At 39.4% G+C, this 21,804-nt stretch overlaps 1 protein-coding gene across 2 annotated transcripts in view; it reads right to left on the reverse strand.

Moving 5' to 3' along the window:
• The window catches only part of taf3 (TAF3 RNA polymerase II, TATA box binding protein (TBP)-associated facto), a 200,658-nt gene that overhangs the window by 152,003 nt on the left and 26,851 nt on the right, over positions 1–21,804 (reverse strand). For both annotated transcript variants that reach the window (XM_038811879.1, XM_038811878.1), the window contains exon 2: positions 18,881–19,123. In XM_038811879.1, coding sequence (XP_038667807.1) covers positions 18,881–19,073 — 193 coding nt within the window. In that variant the 5' untranslated portion in view covers positions 19,074–19,123. The remainder of the gene's footprint in view (positions 1–18,880; positions 19,124–21,804) is intronic.

A 21,804-nucleotide genomic window follows, 5' to 3' on the forward strand; every position in this document is an offset into this window, starting at 1 on the left:
AAAAGCTGCAGATGTGACCCCGGTATATCCTCAGCAATGGAGGGGCATGTCATCCCGTGCTCATGATCCCACTCTGCCAACCACTGGTGAGTTTGAGATGGGACCAAGGCTATGGAAATAGTTCCACTCAACTGTAATATCATATGGTCAGATGGCCCAATCATACTTAAAAACCAATCACTCATGTTAATACTGTATCTACAAGAGCAGGTCAGAGGCTGGGTATTCTAATACTCCAAATCCCCAGAGTACAAGTCAGGAGTGTGATGGAACACCCTTCACATGACTGCAACTCCAACAACACTCAAGAAACACTCATTCAGGGCAAAGCAGCCAGTTTGATTGGAACCCAATCTTCAATCTTTTAAAAAATAATTTCCAAGGGGCAATTTAGCATGGCCAATCCACCTACCCTGCACATCTTTGGGTTGTGGGGGTGAGACCCACGCAGACACTGTGAGAATGTGCAAACTCCACACGGACAGTGACCCGAGGCCGGGATCAAACCAGTGTCCTCGGCGCCATGAGGCAGCAGTGCTAGCCATTGCGCCACCATGCCACCTTCCCAATCTTCCATCTTAAACATGAACTCCCTCCATGACACACAGGGCAACAGTGTGTACCATCTACAAGGTGCATGCAGAAACGTGCTACGGGTTCTTCAACAGCATCTTCCAAACCTGCGACCACAATGATCAACAGTTGCTGCAGGCATGTGGAAACACCACCGCCTCACGTTCTCTTTCAAATCACAAACATTCACGCTTGGAAATACATACTGCCATCCCTTCATTGTCACTGGGTCAAAAGCCTGGAATTCCTTCCCTAACAGCACTGTGGGTGAACCTCCACCACATGGACTGCAGCAGTTCAAGGTGGCGACTCACCACCACCTTCTCAAAGGAGGGCAGTTCAAGCTCGGCATAAAATACTGGCCTCACCAATGACCTCCCACGAACAAATAATAGAAAAAAAGTACCAAAAAAAACTCAAATTGCCGATGAACACTTAGTTACGAGGTTTTACATGAGCAAATTAACGATCCTGCTTGGTATCTAACAACCTCTTTGCACCCCAATCAAGATGTTTGAGAAGTAATTTATATTTTTAACCTGAAGATGAATAATGACAACATTGAACTCCACTTCATTTTTCTGAGTAAAAAGAACTAGTAACACACAACAAATGAAATTCATTGTCAAGCAGTGCCATACTGTATGTATAACTGCCCTCCAATCTATAACACCTATGCTGTATATAACACCCTTGGCCCCTGTTTGACAACTATTGATCAAACAGTAAAACAATGTGATCGGAGTATATGCTGTGACTGGCAAATTTTCATTACTCTAGAATGCACATGTAAAATCTATTTTAACATTTGCTCTAAATGTCTGCCAGATCGGGGGTAAAAGGGGGAAGAACAATATTTTGTAAATAATTCAGACTTCTTATGCCAATTATATGTCGGGACGTGCATTTAAAATCTCAGCGCTAATCCTTTCCAAAACCAGGGAATGAACTTGATACAAAGCAAATAAATTCTAACCGCATTGATCCCAAAGCTCTTATCTTTGTAAATGAAATGGTCTCTTTAAATTATGTGGACTTTGCACTGAAGAAATATTGAAGACTACAAAAACTGATAGCCTCCAGTGAGTGAAACGTAAAGAGATAAGAGCAGTAGAGATAATATTGGAAGGGTATATCAGCAGCAATATCAGTTGGTAGATGGAAAACTATTGTGAAATTGATCTAGCTCTTTTTGAAAAACAATTGCAGGGACAAGAAGTAAAAGACTCTGCATATTAGTCTCCTGAAATCTGAATAGAATCCGCTGATGTTCTAAGAAGATTCAAGAGCACTGCATTATCCTCTGCACTTTTGGTAAAGTACAGACAGCACCATTTCAAGGAAACATTGCTTTAAAAAAATGTATAAATCTGGCTAACCTGTGGTGCCGGGGGTGGAGGCGGAATGATGAACGAAAATCACACATCTTAGTGTTAGTGAAACAACTGCTTTGTCCCCATCCACCACCGCCCCCCCCCCCCCCCCACCCCCCCCGAATTATACCTACCTCAAATGTTACTGAAATGATAGCATTCCACTGAAGTTGACCTCCACAAGAAGAACCATGATTTATATTCTTTGATGTTGCAATTCTAAATCAAATAATGCTGGACCGGATGGATCTGTCCCGGTACATTTTTGTTGGTATACTGGATTCTGATTTCAATCTCTGGGCAGAGCATTTAGTCAGCTCACTTTTATTGAACTACAACTAAGCAAACTTATATTTTCTGGCACTCTCTTAGGCTTAATTTTTATCTAATTCCATTCCCTAAATTCTTCCCACAACAAAGTACCAGCAGAGACGGCCGACACTTGATTTACATTTTTAGTCTTTTACTTGTGGGCGATTCGCCTTCTCAGAGCCCTATGCTAAATTCAGACGGTCAGGCCGTTTGGAGAGATGCAAAGTTTCAACATTCTTATCTACAAGTTACTCACACACACACACACATGTGGTGTTATTCAATTGTTTGAGTGACCAGAGAGCAGAAAATAAAAATAATCTTGGGCCAAAAATATACTGAATTTAAAAAAACTCTCAATAATAGAATGGCAACATTTACATCAAGCTCATTATTGCAAACATTTAAGATTAGCTGTCATAGTAAATACTCCCCTCAACAACAACAATGCCTTACAAACAATATTGAAATTGGTTCTGAAGAGTGTCCAGGTACTAACTTAGAGATCCTGCATTGAAACAATAAAGTTTCTCATTATTAATTACGAAACTAAATTTATTTTTTGCCTCCCTGCCAAATTATTATAGAGATTTTAATTAGCCAAACAGCATCATTCAGAACGAATCAAAAAATTCAACAGAATTACAGTGAAGGTCTAGAGAACAATTTAAAAATTACTCTTTGTTGTCAACTTGTACAAAGTCACACTTCTTTTAAAACATTACCTTGCATTTTTAAAAAAAGTTACGTGTATCTAATTACCCACCTTTAAAGTTACCATCCGGTTTAAGGAAAGCACACAACATACTTAATATTGGTAGGATACTGTAAACTTTAACATTTACAGTTTAGAAACTCCAAATTAAATCTAGTCAATACAATTCCCACGAAAGGGAAGATCAAAATAGAGACCGCACACATCATGTGCCTGTCTTTGAAGATAGCCTTACACCTTCATCATAAGGGGCTATTCCAATGGCAAAATATTACTGCCACTAGGATCTCCGGTATTCTTCTACATTCCACATTGTTGGAAAAGGAATAGTATACCACCTCATAATCATGCCCATTCATCTATGTATTGTGAATTGAACTAAAATAAACCTAGAATCAAGAGTTACTTCACAGTCTGGTCTTATCAAAAATGGCTACAGACAGAAAAAAATTAAATAAGGTTTGAGACACCCATACCGCATCAATTGTTCTATTTTTCCCGTTGGTGAGGAAATGGTCACTCATAATTTGCAATTACTGAAGCTTCTAGAAAAACGGCAGTCAATGCATGCATCGCTGCTTGAAAATCTGAAGCACCACAAACAATATTCTCAGTAAACCTCAGTAGACATTGTCTTAAAGACTTGCATGATGTTTGTCACCAGAGTTAGCTACTTCAAATCTCATATAATTTAATTCTGAAGATGGACTTGATATAAATACAATACACACAAAAGGCAGAATCCAATGCCTGAATAGAGAAATTATTGTTTAAAAATGCATGTAGAACTATAAATCTTCATTTTGAAAGCATAAAGCATCTATTTGTAAAATTCAATTTAACTTAATTAATGATCTTGTTAATTAAATATCACAAACACATCTCTATAGTTAACCTGAATGTGACTGTTTCTTCTAAAACATACCCTCAAAAATGCCTAAACATATACCAGACATATATTTAACTGGCTTAAAGGCTGGCTTGACAACAATTAATGTAAAATAAAGTCGAGCCTCTACCTACAATTCTTTAAAACTATTACCCAAACTATACTTCCATATCCATTAATAAGGAACAGGTTTAATATAGAGTTGGTTCTATACATTATTCCTATCTGCACTTGTACACGAGGTCTTGAAGAATAAAGACATCTGCTTTAGATTTTATCTTAGTGATCAAACAAATGGCCATGAGAATGTTGGTTGAACAGCACCACCTAATGTAAAGATAATGAAGTACAACAACCAGAGGATGGCATTCATCACATTTCAGAGGCAAAATAATTCCCAGAGTTGAATCAAGTTATCATTTTGGCTTTACATTCACACAAAAGATAGAAGCGCGGGTTAATGCCACAAGTACCCTCATAAAAATCTAATCAGTTACTTCACTTTTTGGAGTGAAGATAATAAACATGAGTATTCTTGCAGGAGAAAACTGTAATTGGTCCCCTACCTACATCATCTATCCAGGAAAGTATTTTCTACAGCCCTTTCTTATTAACTATTACTGGCAGTGTTGTACATATGCCTTTGGTGACCAAGAGAGGAAGGCTTCAGATCTAGGCAGCACAAAAGCTTTAAGACAAGGCTGGCTAATATGCTATTATAGTCTAAAGACTATAAGTCTATAGAAAAAAAACTTTTAGCTTGTTAGTGTACGATATGCTGATTCAAGGGCAGGGAAAGGAGACTGGCAGTGCAATCTGTCTGGGCTGCTCTCATGTACTTCATAGGTCAGTGGCAGAGAGAGCTGTGAGCAGTTGGCGTGCTTGCTTTCAACTCCAGGTTCTGCAAATTAGGCATCAAAATTAATTTTACTCGCAGCTGGAGAACAAGAGATTTCACTATTACGTTAACTTAATTTGTGGATTTCATTCAAAGATGCAAAATTAAATTTAAACTTTTTTTTTGCTTGCAGTGTGCCACTATAACTGGAATGGAAGTTTGTGTCCATAAGACGTACCAGTTGAAACATATGGTGTTTCACAGGGTCATCCTACCAATGTTATCTACATTAAAACAAATTGAGAGTTGCCAGAGATATTAATAAATCTGACTCACTTGAGTTAAAGTAAATAATAAAAGCTTAGAGACCTCGTGTGGGGGTGATGATGGTGCAGCAGTGGGAGGTGAGGTTAGAAAAGAGTGGTGCCGTGCCTGGGGAAGGCATGTGAAAAGAGCTTCATGGGCTATGAGTCAAATGGTCTTTTTCCAGATTTCTGTGTGTGATCTCAGTACAAGTGAATAAATGATCACCTTGAGCCAACACCTGAGGAATATTACTCCAAACAAAGGTTAGCATTTTAATTCAAGCCCTACATATTTTCGCAATATTTAAAAGCCCATGTTGCCAAGCCGAGAGCAATAATATGAATAGGCATTCAGCAATAGTACCACAAAGGCTTATGACCATTACATATGGGATACTCGAGGGTAGCCCTCCTCATGGACATGGGATAAAGAAGTCTGATTGAAAAACACAATTTACAATCCAAGAGCTAAGCCAACATTTTTTTGCAGCAAAATCTAGGCTTTATTATAAAGTATGTATATTTGCACAACAGTAGTTAACTAATTCAGGCAAATATAAATGCTTTACCTTTTATACACAACAGCCTTCCTTTTCCTATATTAGTCCTAACACCTTGGGGTGAAGTGACTTCAGTCACATAGTTTTCTGGGCACATTTTATTCTTTGGTATAGCTTTTCTTCTTAACATAAACTACTGCAAATTCTTTCCAGCATACCAGAAAAATGTGGATGCAATACCATGTAGAGAGCATTTTCATTTATTTGCTAAAAATGTGCTTAACCTGGAATAATAAGCATATGTCCATTCTATTAAATTTTTCCTGTGCAAAAGGTATTTTTTTTAAAAATAACCTCTTTGAAGACACACCACTATATGAAATAAGGATGTTGTTACAAGCAGGATGTTTAACATGTCCCAGAGGCTGCAGCATATCAGAGAGCTAATATGAAAAGTTGCCACACAAAAATGAGTTGTTGTCACTGACTATATTTCTAAAGCAAGTTGCAGAATTCTCTTGATGTTTTCTTATCAAAATTCAAACTGGGTTATAGCTCACAGTATATCAACAGCAAGGTGGGGAGGGGGCCAGCTTAAAGAGAATAATGTACCTTCTTAAATCAGTACATGCTATGTGTTAATGACCCCTAGAATCTTAGTAAAAGCAGCAAAAGAAAGCTGGCACTGAGAACAGATTCTTCTAAAGTGCTGCAAGGGTTTCTAGCCAATGGTGAGCCCTATTTGGTGGCCAGAAGAAGTTCATTTTGAGCTGAAAGAGTCCAGCTGAGATCAGCCACCTATCAGGAAACCAACACTATTTACTGCTCTGTCACAGGGCAGCGAAAGCTGAAAGAATCTTATCCTGTTCTTTTAAATTCAAGCCAGGCATTCTTCTCCTTAAATACACTGGAGTCAGGAGGAAATGAAAAGCGATCCTTCCTGAGCTCATGTGGCACTAGAGGTTCCTGCATGTCTCGCTCAATTGCCGGTTGGTCGTGAACTATTATTTCCTGTCAACTCTTTCTTAATAGCGTGTGACAGGGATAATTAGTGTTGTACAAAAAGAATGGAGAGGGACCTGTAGAATTCTTAACTAACTTAAAAATGGACTGTGTCCATGAACCACAATGATTAAGCGTAGATGCTTTTATCTTGAAGCAATGCTATCAATGTCAGACAGGCAGTCCATATTCTACCACTGATGACATTCTCATATAAAGTATGGGATTCCCATATTCCCAGCAGCATTGGAGACCCATATTGACGTGGGCCCCACAAGCTAATGTCAGATCTATTGTCGGTAAACATGCAGAGGCAGTTTCCACAGACTCAAAGCATCAATATTTCTCTAGCCTCTAATGAATCTTGATTTCGAGCAGTAGCAGAAAGAAAGGTAAATAGGGGACAGCAGCAGACAGAGGTCATAGGTCTCCGTTTCAGCGATGTTCCCCACCGTTACCCCCCCCCCCCCCCCCCACTGTTACCCCCACCCCACACCAACTTCAATGTAAATGTACAATAATGAGTTTCCCTTTTTAACTTCAAGACCTCCCATGTAAACAAAACACATTTTTTAAACTTTAAAAATGGATGACGTTATTGTGGTTAATAGTAGTTAAATGCAGGTTTAAAAAAAACACACCAGTGTGGTGTACTGTTCCTTTAAAGGCATCCTCTCAGCAGTGAGTTTAATATTAGGGCTAGATGCCTGTCAAAATTTAGCCTTCTTGAACTATTAGGAATGGATACAATGAAATACAGATGGATAATCCAGTATATAACCCTAATATGTAATTTTATGGTGGCTTTATCACTTAATTTAATATTTAGTAAGAGCAGATATGATTTTCATTGGCAAGTGTCAAACTTGAGAATTGACACAAGGAGGTCTCAACAGTTCCCGCTTCATTTGTCAAATTTCTCCTGGAAGAGGAAAATTCCATTTTCTAAGCACTGCCACTGCCCATCTTTCAATAACCCCCTTTTGAGAAGCAATGTCTACTATAAAAACCTGATAATGCCACACTTCTCATTTTGTCAAGAATTTACAGAACAAATGGTGTCTTAGTGCAATGATCAATTTCATAGCTAGCAGGCTCAGTTTAAGGTAGTCCACGGATTACAATTAGTTTAGCCATCTACCACGGATTCCAATGTAGATTCAGACACTGGTGAATTCAGAATGACAATTGCAGAGGGCAGCGCAAGTAGTTACACTGTGCAAAGGGTTTATCGCTAAACTAAAGACTAGGGGAAGTTTGAAAATCTGTTTGTAACCCTATTAAAAAAAAATCTTCCAAAACTCAAATGATGATTTCTAACCTGTTTAAAAATAAATTGCTGACATTTCACAAATTGAGTGCAAATGTAATTTAAATGTGAAGAGAAGTGCTAATGTTGGGAATATAAAATAGAAACAGAAATTGATGGGAACTTTACAGCAGGTCAGTCAGCATCTGTGAAAATAAAAACACACTATGATTTTTCAGTTCCAATGAAGGATATACATCCAAAATGTCATAACTATTTTCCCCCTACAGATACTTTATGGGGCAGCACGGTAGCAGTGATTAGCACTGTTGCTTCACAGCGCCAGGGTCCCAGGTTCGATTGCCAGCTTGGGTCACTGTCTGTGCGGAGTCTGCACATTCACCCTGTGTCTGCGTGGGTTTCCTCCGGGTGCTCCGGTTTCCTCCCACAAGTTCCGAAAGACGTGCTGTTAGGTGAATTGGACATTTTGAATTCTCCCTCTATGTACCGAACAGGCACCGGAATGTGGCGACTAGGGTCTTTTCACAGTAACTTCATTGTTGTGTTAATGTAAGCCTACTTGTGACAATAAAGATTTTTTTAAAATTAATTACTCCCCCGCCCCCCCCCTTCCATCACATACCTTCAGCTTTTTTGTTTTTATTTGAAATATATTACCAATAGAAGGGAGAGAATATGGCCAAGAGGACTTCATTGCCAATTTCCTAATGGGAATTGTTTTGTGGAAGAACAAATCAGAAATTAATAATTTATTTACATAGAAGGAAAAGTAAATGGAAGGGAGTAGACAGTCGCGGTCTCACTCCCACAGACCCACAGACCCCCCCCCCCCCCCCCCCCCCCCCCCCAACCTACAGAGGAGAACAAAAAAAAGAGGCTTTCAAAAAAAAAAATGATGATGGTGATAATACAGGAAGAAGCGAAAGAGTTCTGTACTCTTGATATAGTGATTTACACATTCTGGTAATTCCATATATGGATATCTTAATGATTACATTTTTGTTGAATAATACGTCTGAACTTTTAAATTAACTTTTCAGAGAATTCGTTCACACATCACCTGTTCCAGACTCATCTACATTTCACTTGTACTTTATTGGGTCGGCTGACTCGGAATCTCAGCTGGGTCACTTTTTGCTTCAATAACAGTGAATATTAGTTCACTTGTAACCAAATCTGAGCTGAGACTGCCACCTGCAGGTGTCAGAACAATCTGCACTGCAAAATTGAAAACTCTTGAAAATGAAATGTGATGTCCATAAACTGGAAAATGGAAACAAATAAAAAAAAAACTGTATTTGAACTGTTAAGCCTGTGTTAGCAAACATATCCCGAGTTGGTTGAATATTAAATAACTTGTGCGTGCAAGTGTTTGTTTCAAATACAACGTTTGCCAAGGACTCACTTTACGTGAAGCCGCCTTTCATTTTGTTTTTAAAGGCTTGATAATCACTTCTGTATATCTGCAGTGAATTACATGTGCTCCATTATTTATCTTTTACACAAAGATATCGTGCAAACATTTTGGGGCGTGGGGGCCTTTCAACTTGCTCTAATTTCACACCACATAGATAAACGATCAACGCTGACCAAGGAAGACTGGTAAGTGCAAATGTCCTGAAAGAAGTTTTTAAATGTTTAGCCTAATCAAGATCACTAAAACGTAATTAAACTATTAATAATATTATGGCTGAAGGTATTGCTACTATGCTCAGTGCCTCCCTAAACTTTCCTCTTGCGCCTGCCAAGCTCCAAGTATACTGGAACGAAAGAGAAAATGCTGGAAAATTTCAGCAAGTCTGGCAGTATCTGTAGGGAGAGAAAAGAGCTAACGTTTCGAGTCCGATGACTCTTTGTCAAAGTATATTGGACTGAACGTCACTCTTACCTCCCTGTATCCTCCTGTACTGAAATCAAGATTCATTGCATGATCTCCTACTAACTTGTTTTTTTTTATTTTATAAATTTAGAGTGCCCTATTAAGGGGCAATTTAGATTGGCCAGTCCACCTACCCTGCACATTCTTTGGGCTGTGGGGGCGAAACGCACGCAAACACAGGGAGAATGTGCAAACTCCACACGGACAGTGGCCCAGAGCCGGGATTGAACCTGGGATTTCGCCGCCGTGAGGCAGCAGGGCTAACCACTGCACCACCGTGCTGCCCTAACTTGTTTTATTTTTAGCACAACAGAACTGTTGAGATTCCTTACCTCACTATTGTCCTTTCCTTCGGCGTTTCAAATATGAGGCTAGTGTCTCATGAATACAACTTCCTGATTTAACACTTGTCTTCTAAACCTTGGCAAAATCTCCAGTGTGGGCCTTGGTTTGATTCAAGAAAAAGCATTGCTCTGGATTTTGCAGTCAGTGCCGAGGGGCAGTGCTCACCTCCGGTCTTTAAGAAAGCTGCCTACGAATATTTACAAGGGTCTGGAACACTGATTTCCTCTATTCTGATACAGATTTTGAATATAAGAGTTATGAGAGCATTGCCATTCACTATCAATGAAGCCATCAAGAAGTTTGAAGCCAATCAGAAGAACTCTTATACACAGCAAAGCAGAAAGTAAACAAGCACAAATTATAATTCACATCTTAACCATTGTCCACAAAGCAAACAAAGATTAGGGCATTCACAAGTGATTGAGACCGAAACTGAATTATCATAAACAAATTTTAAAAAAGCACATTTTAAATTTTAAAGTAATGCAATTTTCAAATGTTTTCATCCTACATGTCTAAAATTAGTTTTTCCAGGGCGGCTGTTCAGTAGGGCTCATGATTTAGTATGCCATTAAACACTAAGTTACACTTCACTTAACAAGGGTTAACCTTTTCAATGATTTTCAACCAAGAATAGTATGTAAAAGGTTTAGGTTCACATCAAATCACGGTGTTGATTGCATCTGTAAAGACTGTCACAGTATATCTTGTGGAGGAGCAGGGTATCGCTGACAGCAATTTCTTACCTCCGTATGTGATGCCAGAAATTGCTGTCAGTTTTACACAGGAATGACAACGAGCTCTGACAGTTTTGACGTCATTATGACCACAAATCCTATGCCATTGCGTCTCACAATATACCGCGACTATTATTCTTTCACTTCTGTCACCTTGCTCTGCCAAACAAAGGCCACTTAAAAAAATAACTATAGGTTAGAAAACATAATTGACAGCAAATTCAAATTTCACGCACACGGTGGCTTATCCCAAGGGATCAGTCACCGGCTCGCTGCCAGCCACCCACTAGCCTGTATATTAACATCTGAGCTGATTTATGAACAAACCTGGACAAAAAGGGACAGTCAATACGTAGCAGTTGCACAAAACATTAATTTTTAAAAAAAACACAAGTAAAAACATTATCCCTCAACATCTCCTAGTGTTTAGGAAGGTTTATAATTTAAATGGCCAATGAAGTGAAGTGAATAGAGGAAATCTCCGATGGAGATACGCACAATGCTCAATTGAAAGATCAAATTTTAGTTTAAGTGAAGAATGACAATGTTAGTGGAACTTAAGACAACTCTATCCTATGTCACATACTATTAACTCCCACAGTACCATCTGTTGAGTTTAATGGCAGGAGTGATGATAATATTTCTGGCCTATTTTCACCTCAGAATCTCACATCCATTTAAACGGTCTCCAGAGTCTCTCTATCAAGGGCACAATTGTGAACTAATTTAGCAATCTGGGAATAGGCAGAGTCTGCAATTCAATAAAATGACTCGACACATCATCTTCATTCAATTGAAGAATATATTCTACAATTTTATTCTACATCAAATTCTTCATTTATTCTCAAGGTTAGATTGGATATAAAATTTTGAAGCTATACGGAACAATCTGGAGCATGTACAACTAAGAACCTTGGGCTCTGAATTTCTACTATTACTTTAAAGCTATATTGTAGTCAGGAGATTAATGTGCCATAACCTGCAGTATATGAGCAATTGTTTCCATCAACTCTCTCTCTGGATTAAGAAAATTGATAGCATTTCAGCAGTCTCCTCCATTGTAATTTCTGTGAATAATCTGTGACAGTACAGCCTCTAAATCAGTCCAACTATGTGTGTTGCAGCTTGTCTAAGTCTTAACTAATTTAACTAAAACTGATGTAATTTGCCGTGGTTTTGGTGCCTTCAATGCTCATTGCCTAGAACCACATTTTAAGAACAGTGCTTGAGCTTGATCCTCGAGGAAGGATGCTGCTGAACTTTCCTATTCCCAAAAATATCCAGTGCCTTAGGACAGGCTGACAGAAGAAATTGGGAATTAATATTTTAAATTCAGAGCTAATCACAGTAATACATGAATGTTTTACTGACTGAAGGGGCAAAGCTATTAACGTAAATGCAGAAAAGGCAGGGAATTGGGAGTTTAAAAAACACTCAGTGCTACCTTAGCAAGTAAAAATGGCAAAACAGGCTTGATGTATTATTCCTATTTTCCCAAAGATAATACAAGCTATTTGATCATAGGAATACCCAATACCATCGAACCACAGAATTCCAACAGTGGTGAAGGATCCATTCGGCCCACCAAGTCTGCACCGGCCCTCTGAAAGAGCACCCTACCTAGGCCCTCCCCCCTGCCCTATCCCCGTAACTCAGCTATCCTGCCTATCCATGGAGACTAAGGGGCAATTTTAGCATGGCCAACCCATCTAACGTGCACATCTTTGGACTGTGGGAGGAAACTGGAGCAGGAAACCCACGCAGACACGGAGAATGTGCCGACTCCGCACAGACAGTCGCCCGAGGCCAGAATTGAACCCGGGGCCCTGGCTCTGTCAGGCAGTAGTGCTAACCACTGTGCCACCCCTAATACTCCAGTTGTCAGCTCATGAGGTAATCCAAAGTATTTACGCAGTTCTGGTGATAAAATACTTTCAATCTGGTATTCATTTAAAACCAATAATTATTTTCCCAAGAGATGAGGTTTACTACTTGTATGGTCCCATTGGCTATTTCTCACAAGTGGTCCTAAAGAAATACCACTGTAAATCCTTGTGTTAAGTTATTGCAAAAACCCATTCCATTCAAAACACATTGTTTGATCTCTCACGCATACGAGGCTCTTCAGTTTCATCCTAATAAATTAAGAACTTTCTATTTACAAGTAACAAATATTTTACTCCTTCCCAACTTTCCGTCAGATTAAAATCTAGACCCCTGTTCAATCGTCCGAAGAGTCAGTCTTTTCCAAAAAAAAAATTAACTGTTTGAGGGGTCTTGAAAAATTTGCAGAACATGTTAAGCCTGAGAGCCTAGACGGGCTTTATTTAAAACTGACTGATTGTACATCTTCAAGTAGTTTGTAAATCAGCTTGTCGACAATTTCGACTAGAGGGCGCTGCATATCACAGTGTCAACACTGCCTCATATTTCTTTGGGCTGAATGCGATTTGAGGTAAAGATTGAACTAAACAGGTTAAAAACTAGATTTAAATTTTTTTTTATAAACAGATGATTCATATTGTGCAGTCTATTCACTAATATTTACCAGCAAAATACAAATCAATTGAACTGACGATGTTTGTTGGTGGCATTCTCTGCAATTCTAACTACCAGAATATGAATATTTACTTGCAATGCCTTACACAGAGAAGCAACAGGCCAGATAGACAGTACCCTAATACGAATGATGGACACTTGGCAGTGATTTTAAGGTACTAGCGCAACTGAAGGTTTCAGATGATTTAAACAATAAGTAAAGCTTGAGGAGTTCTCAATGTGTCCAATACCGTTTTCCCGATACCGTTGAAAGAGTGAGATCTTGCAGTATGGTGGGTAGCTTCCATGCTTCTGAGCCAGAAGCTCAGAGTGACAATCCCAGCCCCCGGGACTAGATATCCAAGTGTTCATACAGGTTGAGTGTCAACCTGCAAACCCTTTCAAATGCACACCCAGTGGCAGACAATAAGAGCAGGAGAGACTCCTGGTGAGCCACACGATGGAAAGTCGCTGGAGTCTCCACCATCACCAACCATAGCACAAGACTACAACAAGCATGTAAAAAGTGCAGCAACACAAACTCCGAGAGAACCGTAGTGCACCATCATTTAAAGTTAATTTGCTGTTTTGGGACAGCAGATATCATTAATAGACTCCTCGCCTGTGTCACAAAATAATATCATGCAATATAATTAAAACTTTACTCCAGCAGGATTATTTTTAAAAGCAGCAGTTGATCACTAGGAATGTTGTTAATGCTGTATTTAATGTCATTTGTTTTCAGTTCCTGATGCAGCAGCAAGACAGAATTACCACCAGCGCTTTTGATTTGTATGTGTCGCAAAGGACAACAGTGACCATGGGAAGAGACACAGATAATTCCAAACCTTTTCTTTCTTGGAGGCAAGTATTGCAACGTCAGAGGAATTGATCTGCTCATCGTATTTCAGAAAGAAAAGCACAGCCCTTTTACTCTAAACCAGACCTCATATAAATGCAACAGAAGTTCAGCAGTCTTTCACCTGGAGAGATTAGGTGATTATTGTCAGGTGATTAGATCAGATCAAAACACCAAACTATTTCAACTTTAACTTCAACAAAGCCTACAGATGCAGCTTCTGAGGTTTCCCTGGAGATGTTGGTGAGAACACTAAATTCGCAATTTTATTCCCATTGTTCTGCAGCTAAATGGAAGATCATTATTTAATTTCAGATTTTAACTTTTCTTCTGGTTTTAACCATGCCAATGTAAAGAACCACAACTACTTTTACAGCAGACATAAATTAACTGTGGGAGAAAAAAATGGTTACTGCATTCGAGAATAAATACAAGAATAAAGGCACAGAATTTGAAGTAGTGTACACATGGTTATAAAGTATCTCCAGTTGGAGGTGTCCAATCTACTGTTCAAAGGCTGGAAATGACCAGAGGCAATCTGGCTTAGAAAGTACCAGCAACTCCGTGTCATTTGTGCTTCTATTTCACGCTCAGTAGTTTGTTCTGTTTTAATTCATGGGCCTGAAGGTTTAAAATAGGCCGTTCCTTAGCAGTGCTATCTCATAAACAATGTCAGCAGTGGTTCGTTTTTTACATTCCCACCTCTGAGCCATAGGCTATAGTCTCTTTCCAGAGAATGGAGCCTCCAAAATCTAGAATGACACTCCAGAGTAGTATTATGGGAGTGCCACACTGTTGAAGGAGCCATCTTTTATAAGTGTTGCTAAAACGTCTGCCCTCTCAGGTGGACATGAAACATCCCCCAGCACTACTTGACAAAGAACAGTTATGCTGTGTGCAAAGTGACAGCTGCATTTCCTACAACGGTGACGAAACATCACAAGTACTTCAGTGACTGTAAGGTGCTGTGGGGACATCCTGAGGTCATGAAAGCTCCCAATACAAATGCAAGTCTTTTTTTATTCCTAAATGAATCCTAAATCAGTACACTCAGATTTGTTAGAATCTACAGCTTGACTTTAATGGAAGTTAATGGAAATGTTGATTTAAACTTTCTACGTGGCTCCAGAGGCCCCACACTACACATTTAAACAACAAACAAAAAAGACAGAAAACTTGGGCCTCCGCTTTCATATAATGTGCAGTAGAGTATTAATCATTTTTAACAGCCTCAAGGTTGTACTGAAAATGAGTTGACAGAATTCAATAAAAATGCTGAATGGCTAGCCTTAACTATCCTGTTGCAGTGAGGCGTAGAGCAGAGGGAGTAATTAAAGACTTAACTCAGACTTCTCTCAGAAACTCCGAACTGAAGGTTGAATTTTGCACAAACAGAATAAACACACTGTTGGGTTCCTCCGCAGAAAGATGCATAAGGCAGGACGACCACATTTAAATAAAATTGCAATGAAATTAATATGGTGATTTTCAGTGAAAAATTATTCTTAATGTAGATGCCAATTATATGGAAGAACTTGTCATTTATGACTTTTTAAAGTTTCTTAATTGATTTGCCATGCACGTGTTTAATTGTGTTACAAACTAAGAAAAATGGTGGATAATAGGATAAAATGTATATGTCACCACAGTCCCAGAAGACCATAGGTTGCTCTCCCCTTTGACAGCTGAATGGTGATGATTAAACCTGAAGGTTACCACACCTCAGGGCAATGGGGCACCTTCTTAAAACGAAAGCAATTTAACTCAAAATTGCTTCTTCTGCCCTGGTTTCAACCTTGCAATATGCAGGGTAGTTCTGAGCACATGCAGGATTAAGGTTCACCGCACAGGTTCAAATCGCGAAAACTGCTCTCTGAGCAATATTGTGCAGAGTTGTAGTCATATAGACGTCAGGCCTGCAACTCTTCCACATAATTAGTCCTTTGATAATTTGGTCAAGTACTGCAGCGTCGGAAGGTTTATAAATCAAATAAAAAATTCAGTCAATTGGCTGAATGTCAAGCCACCAATAAAAGATACATTTTAACATAAATTATATCTAACACTTCCAAAAGAACAGATTCGGATAGCTTCTCCCCAAGACTTGCATTTTTATAGCACACCTTTCTGTTTAGTGGAAAATCTCAAGCAATTCAGAGAGAGGAGGTACAGTAGTTTATTGTTTATACTGACAAATAATCTAAGGTCATGAGTTCAATTCCCATTATGACAAATTGTGGCAGTGAATGCAATAAATCTGGCAATTTGTACACTGACACCAGAAAGAGAAATGACAATGAAAGTCCGTCAGAGTGTTGTAAAAACACAGCTGGTTCACTAATTCCTTCAGGGAGGGGAAACTGCCACTCACCCGTACCCAACTGTGAATCTAGTCCCACACCACATGTTTGACTCTTAATGCCCTGAGGGAGTAACAATAAATCATGCCTTGTCAGCGTTACCACATTCCAAGAAAAATTAAAATCAAATGTATAATGAATTATTTTGAAGTTCACGACTATTGTTATGGTCAATGGGTCAGCCAATTTTGTACACAGCAAGATCCAGGGGGGTCTCTAACATTCACCTGGGAAAATTGGTCCTCTGTTCAAAGTCTTACCTGAAGGATCGCTTTGACAATGCAGAACTCCCTCAATATTGTACTAGGTAGCCAATCTAAATTATGTGCTCGAAGACTGAAAGTGTATGAATACCTACAATCGCATGACTCCAAGGTAAGATTACTGCCAACTGAGGCAAGTTGACACAAAAACACCTGTACAGATTAAATCCAACTGCACAAACAATGGATATACATCCGTACAGTTAAAAGCTTAAAGGTGTACTTTCCTAATGAAAATGTACAAATAAAACTCTGGGCTTATATAAAAACAGCAGCAAGAGAGTCCTTAAAACATCAGCACAATACATATTTACACTTTACAGAAAATACTTAACATGAAAGTGCAGTTTGATTTAGGTAGACAAGCCCATCTTTCATTCGATTATTATTCTCCCAACAGTTACAAACACTGGTAGTATGTGGTAAGATGCTTGAACATTTAAATACCTAATTGGTCTTAATTTATTTTTCAAATTTTAACAGCAAATGTCTATCCAACCCAACTCGAATCACTCTGAATTGGACATTTTCCACTTGGGAAAAAGGTTTCCGCCCAGTCGTGCATCAAAACAATGGACTGCATAAGACAAACGATTATCAAGAAGGCTGCAGATACAAATGTCGAATTTATTCAACCGTGATAGATTCCATTAACAACCTTTAATTCTTCAAATTGATTTATAGTATTTCTTTTCAAAGAATCTTGAGCGCATAACCTAGATTGATACTTCAGTGCGGTACCGGAGGAGTGTGGCATTGTTGGAGGTAGATTAAACTGAATGCCCACTTTCCTATTCAAATAGTTCAGAAGGACATACAAAACAGCAAGGTGAGCAGTTTCTGTTCAATATTTTTCTCCAAAAAATGCTACCAAAAACAAATGAATTGGCCATTCTGTTCATTTGTTGTTTCTGGTGTTTGTTATGCGCAAGGTGGTTCCCATGATTGCCCAAAAAGCAACAGCGATTACACTTTGAAGTCCTTCATTCCTAGCGAAGCACTTTGGAGATCTTTTTTATTTATATTTTTATTATAAATTTAGAGGCAGCACGGTGGCGGTGTGGTTAGCACTGGTCCCACGTTCGATCCCGGCTCTGGGTCACTGCCCATGTGGAGTTTGCACATTCTCCCCGTCCTTGCGTGGGTTTCGCCCCCACAACCCAAGACTAGGTGGACTGGCCATGCTAAATTGCCGCTTAATTGGAAAAAATGAATTGGGTACTCTAAATTTAAGAAAGAAATAAATAAATAAATTTAGAGTACCCAATTATTTTTTTCCAATTAAGGAGCAATTTAGCTTGGCCAAACCACATAACCTGCACATCTTTGGGTTGTGGGGGTGAGACCCACACAGACACGGGGAGAACGTGCAAACTCCATACAGACACTGACCCGGGCTGAGTCCTTAGCGCCGCTGGCAGCCATGCTAACCACTGCGCCATCCGGAGGTCTTAAAACATGCTGAAGAACGATATAAATGTAATCTCCTTCATTCTTATTGGGGGAACATAGGTTTAGGAGCAGGCGTAGGCCATTCAGCCCTTCGGGCCTGCACTGTTATTCAATGAGATCATGGCTGATCTGGTTGTGGTCTCAACTCCACATTCCCGTCTGTCCGCCAATAACCCTCAGCTCCCTTGTCTATCAAAAATATTCTCCAACAATGCCTTGAATAAATTCAACGACACAGCCTCCACTGCCCTCTGGGGAAGAGAGTTGGACAAACCAACAACCCTGAGAGAAAACATTTCTACTCATCTCAGTCTTCAATCGTGGACATCCTCCCATTACCTCCCCTATCAAATCCCCTCAGGATCCTATCTATACCAATTCTGGAAGGATGCCGTTTTCAGCAGAATAAAAGAGAGACAAGATCAGCCATGATTCTACTGAATGATGGAGCAGGCTCAAGGAGTTGAATGGCCCACTCTTTGCTCCTACCTCATATATACTCCTCCCTCGTACACGCCGACATATTTAGCTGCCAAAAAGTGTCACGTTAGCTGTAGAGAAAAGGCATCTTAATTCAATGCCTTACTAATGTGCTACTTCACTGGTGTCTCCGATGAGACATTCAAATAATCTTTCCAACCAGTGAAGTTTTATTCTAAACAGACCTCACCTTCTTGTGATGAGATGAGTGGTGGCATGTATTCTGGAATATACTCCTTCTCCTCATCAAGACTCTTGGTACCAGGCTGTGGGAACTGAAGCACATTGTTTTTGCTGACAGGAAATGCTGGGATTTGGTGTGCAAATCCAATGGGTTCGAGGTTGTGAATATAGTCTTCAAGTTCTGAAAGGCTGATTCCCATTAATTTAAAGGCCTGTCCCAAATCATCCAAAACAGGATCTGTGCGGCCATCTGGCAAAGCATAAGGAAAAGTAAGTTTAGTGGCATGGTAAAATATTAGTGTGGAACTAAAAGAAATATAAGCAGTTTCCAAGTACAATATTGATATTACTATGACAATTTCATTCAGCCATATACGCTGGCTTATTTTTGTTGCAGGTGAGAGCAACTTACTGCAACCCAGCTCCCAATTTCCCCTCACTCCTTGCAGGAAAGAACCTTGCTTCTACTTGGGATTTCCCTGTTGTCTTGCAACATCCTTTGTCACCAAACAGTACACCAACAAGTTATGCTGTTCATGTGTCCAGTTTTGCAATTTTTCCAAAGCAACATTCCAGTCTGTTCTCCACTGACGATCAGTCAGTCATTATTTATCTTTAACATTCTGTAGCTTGTAGAGTTTTGATTTGAGCACAAGTTGAATGAACAGACTTTAATGTGGCAGAATAACAAAAGTATTTGAAATGCAACATTTCAAGACAAAATATGATGTTAAATTTTAGAAACAAAATCTAGATATATTTGCTTTATATAAATTATAGATGAATATATCAACATAATCAGGGTTGACTATTTGATTTCTCCCATACATTTTAACCCTATACCCCATACATTTTAACTCTATACCAATATCTGTCCCATTCTTTCTATGACAGCCTAGCCCGGCAACTCACCCTCGCTCAGGTCATCAAATGAAGTGAGCTTAAGTGAGTCTTAATCAATGATTAGCCCTTTATTGATAATGCTTAATCACCACTTCTCATTAATTAACAACACCAAACTGTCTTATGCTATACTTTGATGTGGTTCAGCACAATGATTTATTCTGCCTAAACTACTGCAAAAGCATATGATTTTCAATGTTGTCTTTGTGAAGGAACTCTCAAGTCTTATCATGTAATAGGCCACTAATTCCATGTCAGTTAGAAATCTAGTGCATTCGAGTACACATTGTTATAGTCACAATGCAGTCAACAGCACCTGAACTGTGGTGTATTAATAAATTCAAATTTCTAATTAGTAAGTGAGTCTCCCACTAATTAAACGCAAGCTTCATTGAGATGCTTAATTATGAAATTAAAATCACTTTTCGGACTTCACAGTAACAAATTGTCAAAATGAAAAAATAATTTTAAGTTAAATTATTAGAATAATGTTGGGTGAAATTCATCTTAAAAGATATTACAGAACATAAATTGAGCAGGATATTCCAGTCGCTCCCTCCCAGGGACCGGAAATTCCCACCCAATGTCAATGGACCTTTTAACGGTCGGCGATTCCATGGTGGGTCAGATCGGAAAATGTACTTATATGTCTAACTACAAATTGAAAAAGTATTTTTGCATTATCTTTGAGAAACATAATTACTGCTTATTGTTTAAATTATTTCAGCCTTTCAAAATGGCAGCCTTCCATCTTTTAAGGTAATAGTTTGTGCCATGGTGGACGACTCTGTTGAGCATCGCCTGGTGTGGCTTAGGAGCCCCACTCTGGCATGGCAGTCTCTGTTGCACTTGCTGCCAAGGAAGACAGTGAGTGGAATGAGAAGGTGCACGATTTGCTGGCCTCTGTTTTCTCTGCCTCTCTCCTCAGACAGCTGAGCTTTTCATTTCTGCTCGACCCTTCCAATCAGTCAGGCTCCAGAGGTCGAGCAACTGTCTCCCAGTTGTGAGCTTCAATGTCCGCCATCTTCATACCTCACTCAGTGATCTCCTTGCAGCAGAGGAATGGACGCCCAAGAGGGTGTAGCCCAATGGCCGGTTCACCATACAGAAAGTCTTTGGGTAAAGGGCCATCGTACATCTACTGAATGCGGCTGGGCCTTTGATATTGCCTTTATAATATTCACTTTTGCACTCAAGGCTGTTGCACAAAGCGTCTGTGTTTGTTGCTTGCCAATTTATTTTCCACTGAAATCTGGTTACCTAGACCAGTGGTTCCAAACCTTTTCAGTAACACGGCACTCTTCAATGAAACAAACAACCCACTTCTTTTCAGCTGAATTGACTGCTCATAAACGTCACATTTGCTTGCACCTACTATGGTTACGGTCTTACCAGAGGTTTACAGCATTCAATTGAAATTCAATGGATCACAGCAAACGCAAAGTTGAGTAAATTACAATTTACCGGGTTAGTGGCAAACCTGGGGCTGCCATTGATGCGAATTGATGAGGTTCGCCTGCAAATCTTGCTCCAACTGACAAACATTCCCTTCTGTTGTTTTTTTACATATGCCAGTATTGAAAATGCTAGCTCGCAGAGGTATATTGTCAGAAACGGCAAGAGTACAGCAATAGCATGGTCAGATCGCCGGATATTCATGTACCGCAGTCAGCCAAAACCCGTCCAAAGATACCTCCCCAAACTTCAGTTTCATTGTGCGATCCATCTGTAGCTCTGCATACTCCTCTTTTTGTTTTAATGTCAACTTTTGTGATGAATAGGAAGAAAGTGAACTAAATGGATCACATTTCAGTCATAGTCTTCCACATATGTAGAGGGGAAGTAGCACTCAAACGTCTCTTGGAGCGCTTTAAGAGTTGGAATTGGAGACTGTGCACCTTGACAACTGTGTCTGCCATTGATGATGTTAGTGGAAACATCGCGGCGATGTTAGTGGGAACATCTCAAGTGAACCCTTTGCCACCTTCTCTTGGCAAAGGCCTAGTTTTGACCTGAAACCTTGAAGTT

Source organism: Scyliorhinus canicula, chromosome 11, assembly GCF_902713615.1.
Source record: "Scyliorhinus canicula chromosome 11, sScyCan1.1, whole genome shotgun sequence".
Taxonomy (NCBI): Eukaryota; Metazoa; Chordata; class Chondrichthyes; order Carcharhiniformes; family Scyliorhinidae; genus Scyliorhinus; species Scyliorhinus canicula.